This window comes from Lycorma delicatula, chromosome 1 (genome assembly GCF_047948215.1).
Source record: "Lycorma delicatula isolate Av1 chromosome 1, ASM4794821v1, whole genome shotgun sequence".
In the NCBI taxonomy this organism is placed as follows: domain Eukaryota; kingdom Metazoa; phylum Arthropoda; class Insecta; order Hemiptera; family Fulgoridae; genus Lycorma; species Lycorma delicatula.
Window position 1 is genome coordinate 251,692,456 of NC_134455.1, and position 23,854 is coordinate 251,716,309.

At 30.6% G+C, this 23,854-nt stretch overlaps 2 protein-coding genes across 4 annotated transcripts in view; one reads left to right on the forward strand and one right to left on the reverse strand.

Annotated features, from left to right (window-relative positions):
- The window catches only part of Osi24 (Protein), a 144,740-nt gene that overhangs the window by 114,482 nt on the left and 6,404 nt on the right, over window positions 1–23,854 (forward strand). For all 3 annotated transcript variants that reach the window (XM_075354854.1, XM_075354855.1, XM_075354856.1), the window contains exons 5-6: window positions 5,356–5,544; window positions 11,766–11,867. In XM_075354854.1, the coding sequence (XP_075210969.1) occupies window positions 5,356–5,544; window positions 11,766–11,867 (291 nt within the window). The remainder of the gene's footprint in view (window positions 1–5,355; window positions 5,545–11,765; window positions 11,868–23,854) is intronic.
- Window positions 13,236–23,449, reverse strand: LOC142318524 (uncharacterized). Its single transcript, XM_075355089.1, has 5 exons — window positions 23,300–23,449; window positions 22,859–23,107; window positions 18,483–18,551; window positions 15,475–15,564; window positions 13,236–13,364 (listed from the first exon to the last, which is right to left on the reverse strand). Exons 1-5 carry the CDS (start codon window positions 23,447–23,449, stop codon window positions 13,236–13,238), a joined length of 687 nt encoding a protein of 228 aa, XP_075211204.1.

The following is a 23,854-nucleotide window of genomic DNA, read 5'->3' on the forward strand; positions in this document are numbered from 1 at the left end:
CTCAGGCGAAACATTCCAAGATATGTGGTTAATTGAACCCAAACCACCAAAGTACAACAGGTATCCATTGACTAGTATTCAAATTTGTATTAAAGCAGCTACCTTTTACTAGGATTTGAGCCTCAGAACCTTTGAATTCTAAATTCAGCTGTTAAATAACTAACAATTGATGAGTTAACCTCTAGACCAGCCTTGTGGGCAACCGTGTTATTTTGTCATTTAACAATTTTACACAATGTTATGTGGAAGAAATATATTAAGGATCACTTGTAGAGGAATTTCTGCAAAATAAAAACCAGAATCAATGAAATCTATATGGAATCTATATGATGTAAGTGTATGAGTATATGTATTTATATTATCAAATAATAGCTGGAGGGCATTTGCAAAGTGCAATAAAAATGAATTGTTGTAGAAAGCTATAAATAAATAGTGCCCCTTTTCTGTTAATTTTTCGATGGCTTATTTCTTTAAAATTTCCTGCAATGTATATTATCTTCTGTTTAATACAATCTACAGAAATATGAATATACCCTGCACAGTCAAATCACTCTATATGTATTTTAAACAAATAAATAATGAAAATAAGAAAATATCTTGTATAGACCAACATAATCATAGTTCAGGTGAAACAGAATTGCTGATTATTTCAAGGATAAGAACCTAATCATTACAAACAATCATTATCAACTTAATATTTTAACTAAAACAGGTATTTCTTTCTATCTTCCATTATTGAAAATAATTCCATCCTTGTAATTAATTCTATTTTAAGGGAATTAAGCCAAAGTATAAAGGACAATAGATTATTAAAAACTAATAATTACACATAAATATTTTTATAAAAATTGTTATATAATATGCTCAGTTATTAAAAATATTCTTGGGAAATGTAAGAAAAATGTTCTTGTGTACACATTATCCTTTGTATTTCAATAGACTTTGCATTCTAATATTAATGCGTATGTTAAATTATTTTTTCTTATCAAGCTCTAACTATATGGTCAAAAAGTGTCTAAAACAGTCTAAAGTGTCTCTAGGTGTCTTGAGAAGAAAATTGTTTCAAAACATAATAAAATTCTGTAAATGTCTTTTACTGTTGTCTCCAAAATTTCTTTTGTTTTAAATTTTAAACTAACAATCAACATATTACTTATCAGTATTTGAGCTAATAGAAAGTGTAAGAAAATAGCAAGAGTGATATCAGTAATAAATCTATCATTTGAACCTTATAATGCCAGACTGTAGAGAAATAGTAGATTTTTGAAAATATTGTAATGGGCATTAATATTTTTTCAAATAAGGTGATTTTCATCTTAACTGATTTAGGGTCTGGTTCGAAGTGTAAATAATCAAAATAAACAACTTTGGGTGAGCTATTTGACTCCAAGTAAGTAATTATTTACAAGGGTTATTTCAGTAATACTATCATTGATTTTAACCATTATTCTTTTGCATCAATAACTGAGAGTACTTATTGATTTAATTAGCTTGCAGTGTGAATAGGTATCTTCTGAGCTATTATTTTAATAATATTTGCCTACCTAGATTTCTTTATCTTATTTATCTTAATAATACATCAAGTAGGTACATTATATCCTCCTACTGCATGATGGAAGAATCACTTAAGATACAAATTAAAATTGTAGCAATAACATAAAGCAAGTTTTAATTATGATAGTATTTACATTTTTCATTATTTTTTTCAATGTGCAGCAATTATTGATTAGGATTCACTGTCATCAATTAAAACGTCATTTATTATCTGTTCATTATTACATCCGTGTGTATTCATCTGAGCAACTTATCTATTTATTTACAAAATAATGCCAAAAAGAAATTTCATATTTTTTAGAAATAAATCTTTCAAAGTATTTCTATTGATTCAGTGTTATGGCAGAACAACAATAGAAAGAATGACAAAAAGTATAGTACACAAAAGTTTTAACTGTTTCAGTATGAAGCAAGCAATAATCTTAATTTCTTGATTTGTTTTCCTCATTTATTGTTTAAAGCAGTGTTAACAACTTTTATTTTAATGTTAAAGATCCATTACAGTTACCTGAAGTACCAGTTACCAGTTACACTGGGTTAATTGGAGGGGATCTTCATTTAAGAGTGGTTATGTAGACAAATAACTGCACTGTAGATTGTTAGTAGTTCAATTGAAAAATATTAGTTATCTTCGCTCTCCTCATTACTTTACAAATTCATGTAAATTATTATCACTGAAACTTCCGAATCTCACTGTAAAATTGGAATATCTTTTTCATACCTTCTCCTAATGAATACAGTTGTTTTAAATCTTCTGTTACACTTAAATACTTTTAAAAAAAAAGATAATATAATATGGTCAGTTATTAAAACATTATTAGATTTTAGGATGACAGAGCCTTGTACTTAACATTTAGTGTCATAAAAAATATATACTACTAATACGAGGGTAAGTCAATTATTATCCGCAGTTTAGTTATATTTTTGTTTATGTTGGTAGTACTGTCGTGTTGCGTAGATGACGAATGCGTAGTTTAATTGTCGTTATGTCTGTGCAGGTTTGATGCTGCTAGGTTAGTTCCATTATCGCTGTCCTGTCGTTAACCATGGGTGTTCCGCTTTCTGTTTGCACCAAAGAAGAGCAACGATCAGCTATCCGTTTTTTGTGGTCGGAAGGTGTATCAGGGGCCGAAATTCATCGAAGACTTTCGGTACAGTACGGGAACAGTGTGTTGCCGCAACGGAGTGTCTACGAATGGATTGAAATATTCAAAAATGGTCGCACAAGCGTTACGCACGACGAAAGAGCCGGACAACCGTTTACCGCCACAAATAAAGAAAACATTGAGCGTGCACGTGATATGGTTTTCCTAGTCAGGCGAGTAACAATTGATGAAGTGGCACATCGTCTGCAAATTAGTCACGGTTCTGCCTACGAAATCATCCACAACAGACTTGGGTTTCATGAAGTCTGTGCAAAATGGGTCCCAAAACAACTCGCACAGCGTTTGCATAAACAAACGCGCTTGAACATCTGTCAAAAACATTTGGATCGCTATGGTAACGAATGGGATATCTTCTTAGACGAATCATCACTGGAGACAAAACATGGATCCATCATTACGAGCCGGAGAGTACACGGCAGAGTATGGAATGGAAACATCCAAATTCGCCCTCCAAAAAAAAATTTCAAGACCCAACCATCAACCGCAGGAAAACTGATGCTTACGGTTTTTTGGGACTCACAAGACCCAGTACTGGAACATTATGAGGAAAGGGGCACGACAATAAACAGTGGGCGTTACAGTGAGCTGCTTACTACCAAGCTGAAGCCTGCAATTCGTAGCAAACCCCGAGGACTGCTGTCGAAAGGTGTGTTATTGCACGACAATGCTCGTCTACATACTGCAGCCCACACTGCTGAAACGCTCCAGAAACTCAACTTTGAAGTACTGGTTAATCCTCCATGTAGTCCTGATCTTGCCTCTTCTGACTACCACTTGTTTGGTCCACTCAAAGTGGCATTAAGGGGCCATTGATTTACCTCGAACGAAACAGTGAAAGAAGCGGTGCATTCCTGGCTCGCAGCTCAGTCGAAAACCTTTTTTTGTGAGGGCATCAGGAAGCTTGTGCAACGATGGACTAAATGCGTTGAAATGCAAGGGGGCTATGTTAAAAATGATGTACATGTAAGTTTCTTATTTGTATTGCAATAAAATTTATAACTACATTGCGGAAAATAATTGACTTAACCCTTGTATTTTTCAGTTATAATAATCACCACAACCCATAAATCAATAACAATTGATTTATTGATCATTAATTATCATAATTAATTGTAGCAGAATTTTTATATAATAATGGAAGACCAGAATGCTGGAAGAAATGTTTTACCAAATCATGAAATATAACTCCTACAACTTGATGATTCATGGCTGGCTAACCTCAAGAATGGATAATTGAAGATTTAGGTATAAAGGAAATAAGTTTCCAGCAGCTAAAGCTATACTTAATAATATGGTTCCTTTTGGTCACAACAGTTAAACAATGGCTGGTGTAATTTTTCTGTATAAATTTAATAACTGCTTATCATGAAAAGGTACTGATATCATTTTCTGGGTAGTTATTTTTATAGTTGATGTGATTCATAGGGGAAATAGCTAAGATGATATAAGACTACATAAATTTGTTTTCTTCCTATTTTGTTTCTGTAACCATTAGTTCCCTTGAATATTCTGTATTGTATCATTACTTTCATTTAGGAGTTATTGTTTACACTTCATTCAATTTATTTGTTGAGTGTGGAGATTGATCTAATTATATACAATTTCACCTTCTTAACTGCCAATTTAACACTGCAACTTTAAAATATTAAATATGGATACGTATGGTGTTTTATTTTCTCAAATAATAAAGAACTTGCAAACTAGTTTCTGCATTACTTATTTTTTCAGCTTAGTAATTTTTTGCCTATTTGCTATCCAGAAGAAGATTTTTTGTGCTTAATTTCTTTCACTAGTGAAGGGATCTTGAAAACATAATTTCACTTTTTTGTCTCCTGAGTATTTGCAAAATAACTGATTTTTATCAAAATAAAGAATTGTATAAAACTAAATGGAGTAGAATGTAGGTTGATGGTAAAAACAATTATCATATTTAAATTCTTTATTTATGTCTTTCTTCACTGGTTAATCCAGCTCATTCACACCAATGAAAATTATTTAAGATAAATTGGCTAAACCCTGGTTTTGTCCAGTTTTGTCATTATCATTTGTCTGTTTTAAAAAAGATAATATTTTCATCTATTACTTCTTAAGCCAATTTTTTGAGTTCAGAAAACTTAATGATAATTTTTTTGAAATAACTGTGTATAACATAATTTTAAAATAAATGGTAGAAATGAACAAAAATCTGAAATATAAATTTCTATTTATGAGATTATCAGCTCAGATTATCGCTGAGCTGGAGTAGAGGTAACTGATTTTGCAGTATAAGTATTTTTATGTTCAGTTAACAAACAAGTAAGTCAGATGATCAGACATTTAAATAAATAAACACTACATTAGCAAATATAATAAAACGCAATCAAAATTTATAATTTCTGAGAAAGAAATAATTAAACAACCCCCCTATGAATTTTAATTATAAACTCATACGCCATCTCACCATCTCATATGTAAATCATAATTTTATTATCCTTTATCTTACCTTCACCATATTCATAAATAACTGCAGTCTTACTGAACCTTTATTTTTCATTATATTTCATACATACTTTTTAAAGTTGAAAAAAAAAATTGCATAATATTCACAAGTCATTTTCTACTTCTTTTTTTAATAAAGAAACAAATTTTGTTACAGGTTTCAGTCAAAACTACCTTTTCCTCAGCCATCAACTACTAAACATCAAGGCAGTTTCTATTCTAAGGATAAACAGCAAGATTACAAGTTGTTCCATCAGATACCATCATCATCACATCTCCTTGCCAATTACGACCCTTTCTATAGTCCTCTTCTTTCAAGGCTAGATAGTATATTTAAGCAGCTTGGGTAAGTATTTTAAAATTTATTAATCTTATAACTTTATACATATTTTGTTCCACATTAGATGTAAGATAATTAAGCTTTCATTTTCTTTATGTTTATGATATTATTTATCAACCAACCAACAAACTGTAAAAAAAGTTATACCTTTCTTTTTAAAAGGGAAGAATACATCAGTCAAAGAGAATACACTATCAATTAAAAATTTGTTTAATCAGCTTTTGAATATATTTTAATTTGTACAATATTTTTATATTATTTGGATTATAATTAACCACCTCCTGTCTTCATTCTTTTTTAACAATAAAGATTCCATATAAATTTGATTTCATCTAATGTATAGTTTTAACCAAACAAATGTAAATGTGTTGAAAAAAGTATATTTATTGAGTTATATTTATTTCATATTTACTATTAAACTAATGGCATTTTTCAGAATTTTCAAAACTTTTTCCAAATTAAAACATGATGGAGAGCACTCCATAAAATAATTTGGCATTAATAAATGACAAAATGAAAACATGATAAATTATGCCTAGTTTTAATTCTCTTAACAAAAATGAAACTGCTTTGCATCTGAATACTTTTTGACACAATACATGTATTAATTTATGATTAATTGAATTAAATTTTTATTTAATAAGAGTTTTTAGATATGTCAGATAAAAGTAGCAGAGAACAATTGAGGAAGATAATGCTCAGAAACAGATGGATGAACTGATGTACTGAAGTTAATAATTAATCTTTTAGCAACTTATTCATGAGTTCATGAACATTTTTAATAATTATTATTAAAAAATTTTGAAGGAGATTCCAGATTGTATTAAATTAAAATGAAGTTTAGCTTTCCAACTTTTCTTATATACCTCAGAAACATTCAATGTGTTCACCTATGTAGATATCTAGATGATACTCCTCATCGCATATGAGGTTGAGAATATTGCTGTTTATTAGTCTTATATTTACAACAATATTGATACAGTTTTGGAGTTCTATGAAATCAATATTTAGTAAGGTACAAACTGTATGCTTCACAGATCTCTATAAGAGAAAATTGCATGTTGTTTATTATTTACTCCAGTGATTGCATTATCATCATCTGACTTGCATGTCCTATGTAGTGGCAAGTTTTCAATGAGATAACATCGCATTTTATTTTATGATTATGGGGTGGATTATGGAGTCACCTTCGTGTATGTAATCATTCCTGTTTTCACCAAGCTATGGAAACAGCCAGTTTTCCATCATGAGTAGGTATGTTTACTCTGAGATGATAGACTCTGTGCAAAAATGGGCTGTACACTTTGAAATTTGGAACAGCACAAGAATATTTACCTTTAACTGATCTAACATATATTCAGTAACTACACAGGTATTTTTGATTCACCATATTAATAAATTGTGTCAGTTTATTGTATACAAAAACATGAAAAATATTATCATTAAAACTAGTGATTTTTGGAAACCTATAACTTAGGTTTATGAAACTTAGATTTTTGAATATGCATATCTACATAAATTAATATAAACTTCTTTTCATTAATATTGAAACCTGAAAGTTACAGCATCAACCCTCCTTTTCTTATCAAGAAATCACTAAACTGTTGGTTGTTAGATGATGAATTGTAAGCTTGCTTATGCTGTGGATTTTGAGACGGGTTAATTTGCATAGGCTTGTTCAATATGATCTGCAGTCTCTTCACTTGGCTCTGAATGTCTCAGCTGGATATCTACTAATCGGATGCTTTCAACCTGAAATTTTTCTTACCACTTCATGATGCTGTCCTGAAATTCTGTTCAAAATTATCACTATACCATCACAAGGGCATGGTTTTAGTGTATTCTATCACAAAATGTCTTCTCATATTGATCAGCATTGTCTTTGCTACTGCTACCATCTAGCAACACATGAACCACAGCAACTAAACCATACACACTTTTCTTTGAATTTCTTTTTAATTTTAAATATTTCTTGCATTTAATGTTATACAAATCAGTACTTGTTTCATAATTTATGATGGTAACTACTTCAAATATTTCATGGACTTATGAATAATGCATTATATAACTCACTGGGTTTCAGAAAATATTACTACTCACCTTCCTTTTGCACATTCAGAATTGAAGTGCAGTTTCATTCTTTTCGACTTAATGAATTTAATAGTTTTCTTTATTATTACTGAATTCCTTTTCTTATCTGAAATTTATCAGCATGAAACACAAATTTTTAGTTACATCTTTTGTGTACTTTTACAATCAACGTTAGGAGAATTCTATACTATTATATAGATCTTCCTTAAGCAGTAGAATTATGTGAAATAGTTTATTTCATTCAAGGACACCAAGCCACTACCAAAAATATTTTAATGTTAATCATGCCCTTATCATTATCATCAGATTTATATTTATGTATTTATGTTTATTAATTACACACTTAAATTTTTAGGCTTGTTACGTGATTTAATTTAGGAAGTAGATCTATCTTATCTTTACAAGTTATATAAAGTTCATTTCCTTAGATTATGATAATTTTAAACTGGTCATAACAACTGCAATTTTTCCTTATTATTTTTATTTATGGATTAACACTTAAAAAACTTACAGAGGATTGTATAAATTAGCAAATAAACTTATAAATCATACATTTTCTATATCCATATTATTCTACAATTCATATTATTATTATAGAAAATTAATTAAGAAAAAATAATATCCATGTTAGAAGTGTTATGAGCATGAGCATGATTTCTCAGAGAGCTAAATAAATTAAACAACAGAAAATAAAAAAAAACATTAAAAATACACAGTTGTTCAAAGAATAATAAACAACAAACAAAAGGAGACATCTGAGGTATATTTTTACTCAATACATTTTAATAAAACAGAAAATCACTTACATTGGTCTACCTCTGAGTGATTAGGGCTTCCATCAGTCTCTGACAACAGATCATTTTGACTCTTAATTTGAATAACTGCTGATATAATGAATGAAATTTTTATACCTTATGGAATATTTCCAAATAGTATATAATCTATATGCAATGGATTTAACTTAAAACACTGGATTTCTGACTTTCTCATTTTTGCATTATTATTAAACATTTATAAACATTAATTATTTACATTTATTAACATTATAAACATTATTTCTGCATTTTTAGTTTTTGTGACTGCTGCACCAAACAAAATTTTTTTTTCAATTGTAACAGGAGAAAGTTTCACATGAAATTGATGAATGCCTAATGTCTGGAGCTAATGTGTTGTGTCAATTCTCTTGTTATTTCTTTTGAAGGCTATTAAAATAACTGCTTTTATTACCTGTTATTTTAGTACAATTAAACAATCCTTCAGTAATCAACAAGGTATTGTCTTCATTCATCACCTATGAACACATACAGTCCAACCTCGCTCTAAAATCTACCGCAACGCTGTTAACCAAGGGCGTCCTGTCGACGTCGCAACATGTTTTTTGTGGTCTTCCGGGCCGAAAAAAAAGGGGGTTGCGACGTCGACGGGACGCCCTTGGTTAACAGCGCTGCGGTAGATTTTAGAGCGAGGGTGGTCTGTATGTGTTCATAGGTGATGAATGAAGACAACACCTTGTTGATTACTGAAGGATTGTTTAATTGTACGCCGTTTTAGCGGTTTAAAATAATTTTGAAACATAACAATTGTAACTTATAATTTAACGTTAAAGATAGCAATCATAAACTAAATAAAACGAATAAAAGTACTAAATAATTACTAATAAAAGTAATGTTCATCCGAACAAGAATTGAGATAGTCCATCCGGACGCCACCGCCTTGGGTCAGGTATGAGTGTAGAATGGTAGAAGACGCTACGTACAGTGCTCGAGGGAGCAGGTTGTGACGTAGAGTGGCGTGATAGTCTGGCAACCATAGTTTGCCGTGGGCACCCAAGCCACCGCTAGGTTTCAGCACCCGACGGCAAGAGGGTGTGAAAACATAACACACCGTATAAAAATTACAATGAAATGACGTTAAAAGAAAAAAAAATCATTGATTGGATTTAGAATGACTCATATCATCCCAATAATCTAAATTTGGAATAATAATCAGTTTATTAATGGCTCTTTTTATGGTGGTGTTATTTGTTGTACGTCTACTAGTCTAGTGAGTCCATCCTTGCCTGGATGCACTTGAACTATTACTCCTAATTTCCACATGAGTGAAAGAAGGCTATTTTCCTTACTTATAACCAGATTACCAATGTAAATGTTGGTATTTGAAACCTTGCACTTACATCTTTGTTGTAGAGAATGTAAGTAGTCGTTAGACCATGCTTTCCAAAAATCTTTTAGTAATTTTTATGTAAGCTGTCACCTAGCGAGCTTATTTACGTTAATGACTGAGAAATCAGGGTCAGGTAAGGAAGTTAAAGGAGTAAAAATTAAAAAATGTCCAGGAGTGAGTGGAACGGAATCAGAGGTGTCAGATGAAGGTAAAAATATAATGGTCTTGAATTTAAACATGTCTCTATTTGGATTAACAGGGTAGATAATTCTTTGTAGTTGAGAACAGAATTTCCCATGACTCTTCGCAGGTGAAATTTCATGCTCTTTACAGCCACTGAAGCAGCACTCGATTTTGAACACAATAAGTGGGTTTGAGTGTGTTCGTTGCTATCAACAGATCTGATGAAAAGACATGCACCATATGCGCTGCTACTTGCATCACAAAATCCGTGTATTGCTGACCCTAAAACCAATTTTAACTAATCTAGGAATCTTAAAATTACTTGAAGATTTGAGTTGAGAGTACGGAAAATTCTATTTTTCTGCTAAAGGAGCAGGAAGAACTTCATCCCAGTGAAGGTTGGCACACCATAACTCTTGTATGAGCACTTTATATTGAAGAATTATAGGAGCAAGTAGTCCTAAAGGATCGAACAATGAAGAACTGATTGACATGATTGAAGAAATGATTGGAACGCTTGCTGTAAGAAGTATTCTTATCCCTTGGTTTAATTCATAGTACTTCATTCTATAAAAAGGTCAATAGCATAATATAGTTGCAAAAGCAATTAGCATATTGCTATTTTCAGTCAGAAAAAAATAAGATCAAAGTTTTTTATTTAATCTTGGGACCTTTAAGTAACTATTAAAATGTATAGATAAATGTTTCTAAATTCTTTGAATTTCTGTGTAAATAAAGTTTAATGATAAGATTTGAATTTGGTGGTACAGTCAAATGTTTGCCTCATTATATTTATTTAGATAGTCAGAGGTAATTACAGTGTAAAACAAAAGGAATTAAAAAAATACTTGTTTGTTGAGACATATGAGAAAGTAGCAAAAAGTGCACATTACCTTCTGTCAGCAAGCTCCTGTAATACCCTTTTTTCTGGAATATTAATTTTAAAAACAATAAATATTTAAAAATTATAGTATTTTATTTCAATGGTTTTTGGGCCACTAATTTTTCTAGCCATCTCTGCTATGTATAGGCTCTTAAAAGCTTAAATTAATATAACTAAGGGTCATTACTTAAGAGTGGTCATGTCCAAGGATGGTCAAAAGACATACCCCTGATTAATTTTTTATAAATAAAGACAGTAAAACTTAATTGGAAGTATTATAATTTAAGATATTGCATAATATTAAAGTTATGGTAATCTTAAAAATTAAAAAAACTTTTAATTATTCATTTTACTAAAATTTGTTGACTTTATTACACATCTTTTTTTTTTTTTTTTAGAGTCAAAGTTTATTTAACACTTCAGAATTATACAGTATATGAAAATTTTGTAATCTTAATTTATTCTAGGACTAAACTTCATCTGAAAAAAATAATTCAAGAAATAGAATAAGATAACAGTAATTAATTATTTATAAATTTCTTTCAATTGTCAAATAATTAATGCAGTTCAAAGAATATTTTTCCTGTAATCTGTATGAAGAAAGTATTTTGTCTACACAAATGTCTGAATGTTTACTTGATTGGAATCATAATAGAGGAAAATCCATGGGTATGATCAACATATAAATGCAAGGAAAATTTATCAGATGTAAATTACTATTTAACTTTCTCCACAAACATTACAAATGTTTTATATCATAGAGGAACTGAGTTCCTGAGGGAATGAGAACTGCCTATTTTATTTATTATTACTATTGTGCTTTTTATTCATGTAGGTGCTTGTATTTTTATTTTTTAGTAGTCTGAAAAGTATATATGTATAAATACTTGCTAATTTGTATGTATAGGTATTCAGCAGAAAATTGCAGAGAAAGACTTGTTTGTGATATGTACAGCAACCCTGCTAAATTTGCTCCATTTAGCAATCTAGTTTCAGCACAATTAAGTCGGTAAGTAACTTAGTTTTCTTGATAATGATTTTTAATTTTATCATGTTTGTATTTCTACTTTAAGCAATAATCTGATATTTTACTCAACTTAAAAAAAATTCCTGCAGTGTATTCTTAACCACAAAAGACTTTTCCACACAATAATTTATAAATTCCCCTCATAATCTAGATATATTGATAAAAATCCACATACTCGTAGTATTGAGATATTTAATACTATGTTTCATAATGTTAGATAGTTAGTCTATTTTAGTAATATCTATTGATAAATATCCCCATGGATTACAAAGAGAACTTAAACTTTGCTAAGCAAGAGAAAATTTTATAAAATAATATTTTGTAATTTTCCCAGCCCTCTAACAGAATGCAATATTTGTATTTTTAATTTATGTTCAATAAAAAATAAAATGGTTCTAAAATTTCATACTTCATCAATGTAAAGTAATAAATGTTTTAAGCTCATAGTAGTTGTCATTATTTACTGATTGATCTTTAGGTGTGAGGTAAACCAAAAATGAACCTTCCATATTCCAAAATATCATCATCACCACCTTTCCTGCAAACATCTAAATTTTGAAATTTTTTGCTGTGGGAGAAGGATGTTTCCTCACTAAACTTTGTTGCTTATTCTCAGGTTCAAAGTGATGGACCCATGTCTCATCAACAGTTATGATTCGCTTAAGAAATGAGTCTTCTTCATCTTCATAACATTTCAAAAGCTTCTGGGAAATTTTCAAACGATTTTCTTTTTGAATGCTGGTCAATTGACATGGAACCCAGTGAGCACAGACATTTTGAAAGTTTAAAGAATCATGGATGATTGAAAATGCTGAGCTATGGCTTACATTCAACTCACTTGCAATGTCATCAACTGTAATTTGTCGATTACCAAGAATCATTTGTTTAACTGCTTGAATATTGTTGTTAGTTTTTGAAGTGGAAAGCCTACCTTGCCGCTGTTCAACACAGAGAGAAATCCTATCATTTTTAAAGCGATTCACAGATCTTGCTTCCACTCAAACAACTCTCTCCATATTGCTGCTGCATTCGACTAACAATCTCTGCTGTTTTCACCCCTTCTGAACTGAGGAAATATATCACTGCTCACATTTCTTCCTTGGTACAATCAGACAAAAGAGCACTCATTTTAAACAGTCTTTTAAACACAATCACCAATAGCTAACAATGAAACAATACTTTCAATGAACAGCTGAAAGAGGTTATGATTATTGCAGAATAATCATTACTACCATATAAGTGATTAGGAGGGAAATCAAAATTTCCCTTTTCTTTTTGACTTACCTTTGTACTACAGAAATTACTTTTGTGAAAATTAATTCTTTTGAAGAATCGTAGTAGTTTATGGTATTAGAATTGAAAAGGTAACAACGGTATGATGGTAATTCTTAGGAATGAAGCAATTTGCTTTAGTACTATATTTATTTCTTCTTTTAATTGTACACACAGTATGAAGTAGGTTGCCCATGTCATAACAACCTGAAACAACATTCCACACCAATTTATTTATTAATTATTACTTCAATGAAATTTTTTTAGTTAGACAAGGAGCTATTTTATATAAATTCAGATTTTGTAAAAAAAAAATGTTGAATTAATAAGACATATTGTAGATTTTTCTTTGAGGTAAGCAATCATCACGACCATCCTTGCCAGTAAAGAAAAAGTTTTTGGGGATTCTCATAGACAAGTGGAGGGAAGTGCAGCGATTTACGATAAACGGTCAGTCACTTCCAAGCAGTGCAAGCGTGCAGTTGCTCTCCATAGCTTAAACTTTATGAACACAGACTTTATAAACTAAACTTGTATACAATGATTTCAGTAAGTCTTTTTGTGTTAATTAAATCTTTATTAAACTTAAACGCTTAATTATTTGCTTAAACTAAACTTTTTGCGTTAGTCTTATCTCACCTTGCATTATTTACAACAAAATTTTTGACCTAAATTTTTTTAATTGAATGATCTGTTTAACTATGAGTTATTTGTTTTTCACATCAAATTTTTTAGAAAGATGGTCTCTTGTCAAAATCTTGAAAGTATGGAGTCTTGTCTTCCATTTTTGGTGTCTTGTCTGATGGTATTCTTTATTAGTTTAAATATGCCAGATAATTTTAATAATTTCTATACATAGTTATAAGTGCTAAATATTTTTATGTTAAAAATGTTGCTAAAAAAGGAAGGTGGTAAAAAAGTAAAATACCTTTCTGAGTGTATAAAAAAGGAGGTGACAATGAGGAAAATATTATGACTGGAGAACAAGTACAGAATACAACATAGGAAGTTCAAGAAGTTTGTATTCAGAAAAAATAATTACAAAGGATGGATGAAATAGGAAAAACATAAATTGCAGACTGATATAAGGCAGGTTAAGACTACAGTATAAAATGTGTGATATATATTTTATACAGTTTGGTATTTTATAATTCACTAAATTATTACTATTACATACTAAGGTATTTATATCAGAAGTCTATACCAATAATTGTGGTATAAAATATCATGGTATGTATTCAATGTATCATGGTATGAATTCAATTAATACAATTAAATAGTATAATTTTTTGTTTTATAAAAATTGCATTAATTTATAATACTTTATTGTTACTGGTTTTTTTTCTGATTACCTTGTATTTATAAGGGTAAATGTAATTTTTTTTTTTAGCATACTTGATTATGTTTTCTCAGCTCATAAAAATTGCCAATGGTAAATGCTGTAATTGAAACACAATATAAAAAAAAAATTAACATCATTTTGATGTTAGTAAAATATAAAATTCTACAGTATATTACATTTTATTGGTTTATGATATTTATTTTAATTTTCTAAGTAGTATGAATCAGAAATTTTTAGTCAAAAATATTTATCCAGATAAGTCATCTTAACACAACGCTGTTACCTTACCTGAAGTTACGTTAAAACTATTTTTTCAAAAAAAACATTAAAATAATTGTGTGAATTGTATTGATGGATGTATTAAAAATGTAACTAACAAGTTACCTCAACTAATAAGAAGAAGTTGTAGAAACTTTACAAAAGAAATTTATGTAACTACTTTTTTGAACTAATACTTATAATCAAATAATCAATTCTTAATATTTACTGCTCTTATTAAAGATGCTAAAAGTTGTTTTCGTGCAAAGTGGGTTTTAGTTGACAGAAGTATATTTTAAAGGTAGGAGATGATAATTTGTTACTGCTGGCAAATTCTTCTTGAAAATAATGATAGAAATCTATGAATAGAAATATTAACCGTAATGATAAGTTCTTGTGAATCAATATAGTTAGTTATTCTTAAAGATTGCTGAAGTAATTTTGTTCCAATTTCTCTTTGGTTGGGTGAGTGCAATATTTAGCACTAAAGCTAACAATTTTAACCAATGACCTAACCAATGTCAGCACAAAAATTGTAACTTCAAATGTTGAACATCTGTTAGCAGATTAATAAACTAGAAACAAGAAAATAGCATTTTCTTTATGTTAAGCACAATACTTGCAGTACTATGCAAATTTTCTGTATCAGATATATGATTATGACAGTACAATTACTTAATTATTAAGGCAAGTATGAGTTAGAAAAATTAAATTTACCGAAATCAGAAGTGGTCTATCTAAAGTAAAGAATCCCTTTGCAGAAATCTGAATGTGTTTCACATATGTTTGAGTCATAAACAGTTCAATCTGAAATGCAGTTTATTTTCTATAAGCAGTATAAATAGAAAGTTCCTTATAAAAATTCTTAATTTGAATGCATACAATGTGATAATAAAATTAAAAAAAAATTATTGCAGTTTATATTCTTAAACTATAGTCATAAAAATCTTTTTGCAGTAGTAGTGATTCTTTATCGATGCATCCATTTTGAAATTGTCTCATAGCTTGATGCCAGAGTAAAATGTATGTATTTGTAAAGAATCAGTAAATGCTGATACATAAATTAATCATTAGTTTAAAATTTAAGTTTATAGATTGAGGCATCGCAGAATTAACAAATTAAATTCATTAAAACTAATCCTGCATGTAAAAATTACTGTTTTTCATAATTTTCTAAATATTTTACTCTGTCATTAAAAATGTAATTTTTACATATTTAGCATGAATATTGATTTGTAATTATTTTTCTGGACTATTCATTTAACATTTCTTAGCAAAGTTACTGTAGTTAATTGCAGATTCAGTAGATAAGCTAGTGGAAGATGCCACAATGTATTTGTAGACTCAATGTTATTGCACTATAAAAAACATTTACTTGCTCTTATTTAGATGGGGATTTATAACTTTTATTATGTTACTTTATCTTTGATGAACCTACAACTTAAATTATTTTTCAGGATTATTAAAAAGTTAAAATAAGTTTTCTTTAAAAATTAGTAAAAAGTGAGATCATTTAAATTTGTATAAAACTGTTTTTGAAATAAGTATACATAATTTCATACAAAGTGAATGTTAAAAAACTCTTTAGTCTGAGCTACATTCATCCCTAAACGAAGCTTTGTCAGAAATTCTTGCTATAAATGCTGACTACACCATTAGATGTGAGGCTACTGTTAGAATTAGGCTTCAAAGGATTACATATTTCATGATTTGTTGGAAGAGCCATGGGTGATTTAAATTGTGATTGCTAATGCAGAAGCTGTTTTTTTTAATATTTGAAGTTGCTCTGATGTGACTAGTTTTCATCTTTTAGTGTTAAGGTATGAAGGAGTTAAGGTATATTCATGTTGTGCAATTGCCTCTGTTGCTGAATTAATTTTTCAAATCACCTTTTTGAAACATCTTACACATGCTAAACATCTATAGTAACATAAAAATCTTAATAACTGATTGGAAAGGATATATATTTGGACAATTCAAAACAATAATTCAATAAATGGCAAACACATAAAATCTTTCCTAGCATTTAATGTGAATAAAACCTAATTAATGCAGTTTGATCTTAGTAATCATTGACCAGTTTTTAAGGAATTGATTATATCAATCTAAAGACTGTTTAGTTAATTTATCACAGTTAATTTAAACCTACTGTAAGCTACTTAAGTTATGAATGTTCATGAAGGAAAACATTACCAAAATTTCTACAATCTCTCCAAAATTCATTCAATCTGTTTCATTTCTACATGATCAAAACATTTATTATAGTTTTAATTTGGTAGAAATGGTTTTTTTAACCAATTTTTGGCTGAGAAAAGTGTATACAAGAACTGAGGCTCAGTTTGAGAGAAAACAATAAAATTATTTCTTTGATACAATATAAACTCAGGTACAATAAATCCATAGGTTATATATATAAACTCATATAATATAAACTCAGGCACAATATATAAAACCCATGTTTTTCAGAGCACAGTTGTAGAAGATTTTGAGTTACATCATATCATAATTTGTAGGTCTTTCAAGGTTTGTAAATAAATTTTTCAGAAAGCAAATCATCGGATACAATTTTCAACAAAAATAGTATGTAGAAATGAATGAAGCAAAGGTGAAGAGATGAGGAAAATTATAAATTTCTGTAGTGACTGGAGATGTAAACTAAAAGAAAAAAAAAATTATACCCCCTTTGTTTATTTGTAAGCTCATCTTGACTCTGGGCGATGACAAGGTGAAAGCATTTTTTGCTTCCCCCCCAAAAAAAAATTCTTAACTTAGGAAAATGGAAATAGTTCCCTGCCTACTTCATAAATTAATAAAAGAAATCTTAATTTTCTGCTAATGTTTTTAATTAAATTAATACCAGTAATTTCTATTTATCCCAGCTTATTAAGTGAATCTTTAATTTATTTCAGTGAATACTTTCTAAATTATCAAAACGTTTAATTTTGAAATAAATACTTATCTTTGCCCTATATTATTATCAATGGATTTCAGATTAATATTTTTTTAAAATTATTTGCCTTATGATGTTAGAAATAGTAAAATTTTATTTGTTTTTCATTCTTATCTAATTATGTATTACAATTATTAAATCCTTCTGCTTATGAATCTCTTAATTCTGTATTTAATTATTTACTAGACAGAACTTTGTACAGCATATGTTGTTAACAAAGAGTAAGGTATACTTTGTGAATTATACTGTTATGAGTAATAATCTCTTTTTATTTGACTTATGCATATTTTAAAGCCTTGAATCCATCCAATATTTTATTTTTTGAGCTTATGAGTAATTAAACATTCTTTGTCTTATTTTCTAAGAAACACCAGAATCCAGAGAAAAATTTTTAAATATAAAAAATATGTTTTATTGGGGTTTACAGTAACAATCATAAAGAACTAGTTGACCTCTATGTAGATGATAATTAGTTCAGAAAATGAAATTGACCAATTCCATTCTCATCCTTTAAAAATATAAATAAATCTATTAAAGATGTCACACCAATTTATAGATACTGAATTATACAGAAAGGCACTTTATCAAAACAAAGAAATTTTTATGCAAATATAAGAAACAAACTATGTCAAAGGCAAATAATAGACATATATTGATTAATCACATAAACACATTACATACAGGATGAAAAAAGAACAGATTGCTTCTGATTATTGCTAAACTTGTAAAAATAATACCTTTTCCTTAATATTGTATTGCATATTGTTATGCTTACCTGAATTTGACAAGATTGGGTGACTTTGCTTACAGGAATCTGGCTAAAAAGAGTCAATATATGTTTGCTCTGTAAGAAAAAATTACACATTTGTAACTTAATTTTAGTATAATACATAATATTTTTTTTTTTTTTGAGGTTTTAATGGATATCGACTACTTTGGTCATTAGCCCCTTTTCACATCAAAAGAAAAAAGAAAATAAAGTATTTCTTTTCCATTCCAATAAAAACCACTTGCATCATAATCAGAAGTCTAGTCTTGTCAATATACATCATCTAATTAAAAACTTGTCATGAGATTAAAACCCCAAAAGAAACACAAAATGCCAAGGTTGTAAAGGGTGCTTGCCACTTAAAATCATTAAAAACTTATTCATTAAAACACTTCTTCATTAAAACATTTAAACCATTTCCAATTAAATATTGTCAAATCTTCAAATGATGCATCAAAATCACATGAACAAAATTATTTTAATCTCATTCTTCATTCTGTCACCTAGGCTTCCCTTAGACATTCCTTCCTTGCTGCTCTTTTCCATCTTTCTAAAGGCCTCGAAGATAGAATCTTCAGATTCCCCACGGAAATCGCAGCGGATCTCGTGCTGCTGGCATCATATGACACTGGCTCTGGTGGCATGGTGAGAAGTACATCACAGTCAAGACTAGATGCACTCACTGCTAGAACATATGGGATAGCCAAAGTCTCATCTTCTCCCTGAAAGGCCTTCGTTTTTTTAAAGACTCCATTTTTGTTTTAGTTAAGAACTCGTTTTTCCAAATAATTATCTCTATTTTCTCGGTTCCCTGCATGAGGATTTTTACTATTTTCAGTTTAGCTTCAGGATTTTTGACTATTCTTCTTTCACTGTCCTTCGCCTTGTAACTGGTTGAAGGTTCATTGATCAAAGGAGACAAACTCTTTTGTTTGAGAACTGCTGGTTCCTTCCCCACTTTGGGATGTCTTCTCTGGTTGAACGATTTCCAAGTTTGTTGTTCACGATACATTCAACCATACTTTAGAATGCCGGTGCTAGTCCCACAATCACATCTTTTGCTTTGAAAGAAGATGCAGGAGATAACAGCCTGTGCATATGATAGTAACTTCAACGATCTATTTTTCACGATTTTCTTTGCTTCGAAGTAGCTCACTTTTGAATTGTCTTGATTTCCTGAATTGCTACTTCCACTTTATCAAACAGTTTCTAGATCTTGCCAAATGATTCCTGTGATAATTCACTCAGACAGGTGGATGTCTGCACAGATTGTCGGGATGAACATGGTTTACCACAGACACAGATTTCTTTGTGCAATGTGCCGCTGTATATCCAAACCTCAGCAAGGCATCGCAGTGGTGTAGGGATGATCAGATGGACGTCTAATTTGTGAAAGCCAGATTTTATTTTTTCTGGGTACTTTGGCTTATTGTATGTCAATACATGAGACACAGAGGATAGAACTTCTCCATTGCGTTGGTGTTCAATCACCGACAATCTATCACTTCTTGCTCCTCGAAGATTTCCTCTTTGGTGCAGTTCAGCAAATCCCTACTCACACCTACACCCCTTGACATATTTAAGGTATCATGCTTTAAATATCAATGTCTAGCAATTCAATCTTCTCTGTTTTCAGCAGATGTGACGTATGTATGTCATTGACTGTTTCAATGAACAATCCCATAGCAGTCTTCCTCACATTTTGAACTGGTCCTCCAACAGCTTCCATGATGCCTCTGGGCATCATGTTAGCTGTCTTGCTAAAATCACCTTCTTCCTTTCGGTGACCAAATATTTCAGTCATCACAGATTTGTGATGGCCAAAATAGTAGGAGCAAGTAAGTTTCATCTTATACATGTGTAGTCCTGTAGCTCAGTTTTCTTTTTACATAATGTATAGTTTTGTTCTTTTTTTTGATACTGATGAAATACATACCGGAGAATGTTTTCTTTCTGATTCTTAGAGTTTTTAAATATCAGCAACCTCCCACATACTTAACCCAGGTCTGGGAGTCAGGTACTACCTGACCCGCAATACCAACATCCCGGGGCTCGCATGTAGCAGTAACACTCCGATATCTCTACCCATGGGCCATTACCTGCCAAGAGTCGAAGCGACTGGCTCACGCTGGACGGCGCAAGACTTCAGCAGAGCAAGCTCACAGCACCCCATCCTTAACTCCGCTCCACAACCGGGAAAAGGGATGGGCACTCCGCCCATTGTCAACAAAAACAGATCACAGTCATGTCTCCCGCCCCCACTGCAATAGTGAAACCGAGAAGCCCAAACGCAACTAGCTTGGACAGCTCAGAACCGCCAAACCTATACTCCACAAGGAGCTCCTGAGCAAGACTGTTGCCCCGTTGGCCAACATTAGAAGTACCAAAGTATTATATTGTTGGATGCCCCGGACATGTGCTTAGATATTACTGCACGAACAGGGGTTAGATTTGTCTGGGGCATTATTATTATTATTATTATTATTATTATTATTATTATTATTATTATTATTATTATTGGTTACTAGTGCTGACACCAGTGGTTGAATATCTTTGCCTTTCATCTAGAAGGTTCAATGTTCAAATCCCTATCAGGCTTGGCATTTTTCAAACACTTTAAAAATAAAGTGACTGTAATTGAGGGTTAGATAACTTTCACCAGTGTTAATAAATAAATTAATTAAACCTTAACACATATAAAATATGGTAAAATATTTTAAATTAAAATAATTCACTTCTCGTACAGAATATGATGATTATCTTGTTCATGAGTACTTTAATAATAAGTTAATATGGAAACCTTTTTATATGAATGTAATTTATAAATCTACCATTCTGAATTTGTGTATTTATAACATACTCAAAATCATGAGGAGGTCTTGTTGTATGCTGTTATTCATAAAATGAATCAATTTACTTTATCTCACTCATGTAAGTAATAATATTTAATGTAGTTAACTGATTTGGCAGAATAATAAATTATTTTTTGGCAGAAGTTTGGATCATTTTAGGTGCTAATGATACCTTTACTTCAATTCAAACTGCTGTTTCTCTTAGCTGTCTATAAGTGATAATAATAATAATAATTTTTTTTTTTTGTGGTGCGAGGTGGAAATGTATTTACACACGGAATGTCGGGCTCCCGCTGATGGTATTATCCAATCACTATCAGCAGACTACTGACTAAAACCACCCCCCTTTCTACCAGGACTCGACCTGGAACCGTTTAACACTTTACGTCTGATTGAGTCCTGCTGTACTAGTCTGATCTGATTAGGGGCTACCTAATTTTGCGGGACTATCCAGGTCAACCTTTTTGGTCCTGAGAATATTGCTAACGAATGTGCTACTTTTTCCTAGCTGCTCATATTATGGAGCATCATCGCAACTGCATTGTGGGGGCTCTGAGATCCGCCTCTGGTGTCCCTCGATCTGCCGCCCACTGAGCACATTTGAAAAAGGTTTGCTCAGCGTTGTCTCGTACACCAGGGCAATAGAGGCAGTCGGGGGACGGTGCTTTCCCTATGACATGGAGGTAAGTGTGGAAGTACCTGTGACCCATTAAAAATTGGGTCATGTAGTACTCCACCTCTCCATGCCGCCGCTCCATCCACGGTCTGACCAAAGAGATAAGCCTTGCTGTCCATCGTCCTCTGGTCCTGTGGTCCCAGGTCTCTTGCCATGCGAGTGCGTTCCTCGTTGGCAATGGTCTCCTGGTCTTCGCCTGCCCGTCGCCTCCTGTAGATCATCTTGCGCTCCCTTGCCGTAATAGCAATGGGTATGACGCCGGCGACCACCAGTACTGCAGGCTCGGAGACCGTCCGAAATAATAATAATAATTTTTTAACAATTTATTATTTTTATTCAAAATTTTGTAAGGCCAAAAACTTAGAAATACATCTTTAAAGAGTGAATGAATTTTGTCCTGTGAGATATAGTAGAGAACATTATTTTAGTAAGTAATGTCATGATTATTTGCCATGCAAATAAGTTGGTGAAGATCATTTGGGGGCAGTAATAATTTTTTTTTATTAACTTTTTAATTTTTTACAACAGTACTTGAAAATCACAATTTGTTTATTGGAATATGCAAGTGTATTTTTTAAATTTCATTCTTAGAATTAAGTTACTAATATTTGTTTCTCTTATTGTTATTATTGGTATTTGCCAAGATAATTTCAAGTTGCAATAAGTTATAAGAAACAAATATGTAATTAATTTAAAGAAATTAGTGTAAAAGAAAATGATGAGTAATTTGTAACTTAGTTTAAAAAAAATTATTTCATCCAAAGCTAGTAAATATTCTACCAACAACAGTTACTCATACTGGAGATATTTTATTATACTTTGTAAGAATTAAAAAGTAAAAAAATTGTACTAACCTTTTCCATCAATCTGTTAGATGCTGTAAGCAAAACAAACAACATAAAAAGATCACATGCACTGTAAAATAACATACTCAAAATACTTTTAATTGGAAACTTGGCAGGATCATATAAATTCAGTATTGCTTCATTTATCATACTTAATAGAAATGAAGAAATTCTTATTCCACATGAGTCACTTATACTAGCACTTATCAGTCTAAGTTGTCCGTGATTTATTCTTAGCTGATCGATCAATTCTTCCTGCTGAAAAGAAGTAATTTCTTCTTTTTTTTCAGTCCATAAATTAGAAAGAAAATCGAATCTAATTATTAATTCAGTACAAAAAATAATAAAAATTGTTATATTTATTGATCTTGGTAGTATATTTATTGTAGTGAACAAGATTGATTTTTTTGTAAAGCCTTCTAATATATTCATAAGGAATAAACAAATTACATAAATCGAAATTAGTAACAACAACCATAAAAATCCCCTTTTTCTAGCACCTTTTGCAGGTTTGTAGGAAAATAATCTATCAAAATTTTCAATATCTATTATTGACTGCAACAAATTGAAATCTGTGCAACGTATCATTATTCCTGACATAGTTGTTCTAATACTGTGTAAAAAAATATTTGCTAAAAAATAATCAGACCTCTTCGGGTTTAAGAAAATAAAAAAATTGGTTACTGTAATTGTACTAAACCATATTACGCTGATATCACATCGTGAATATTTCAGGTTTCTTCCATCATCTGTCCAGATATTTTGTAGAGAGGAAAGACCAAGCAGTTTGCATGTAATTACAACTGGTTGTAGACTATGATAAAATTTATGGAAATTGACATCACAATTTGATTTTTTTTCAGATTTAAACATTTTGCAAATGTTAGGCCTACAAGTTGAATCAATTTACAGAATAAGTAATTTAATGCTTAATTAACTGTCCTAAAGAACAGTTATCTTATGAGACAGTTTTAATTAAAACAGTATCTTTTACATGACATATTT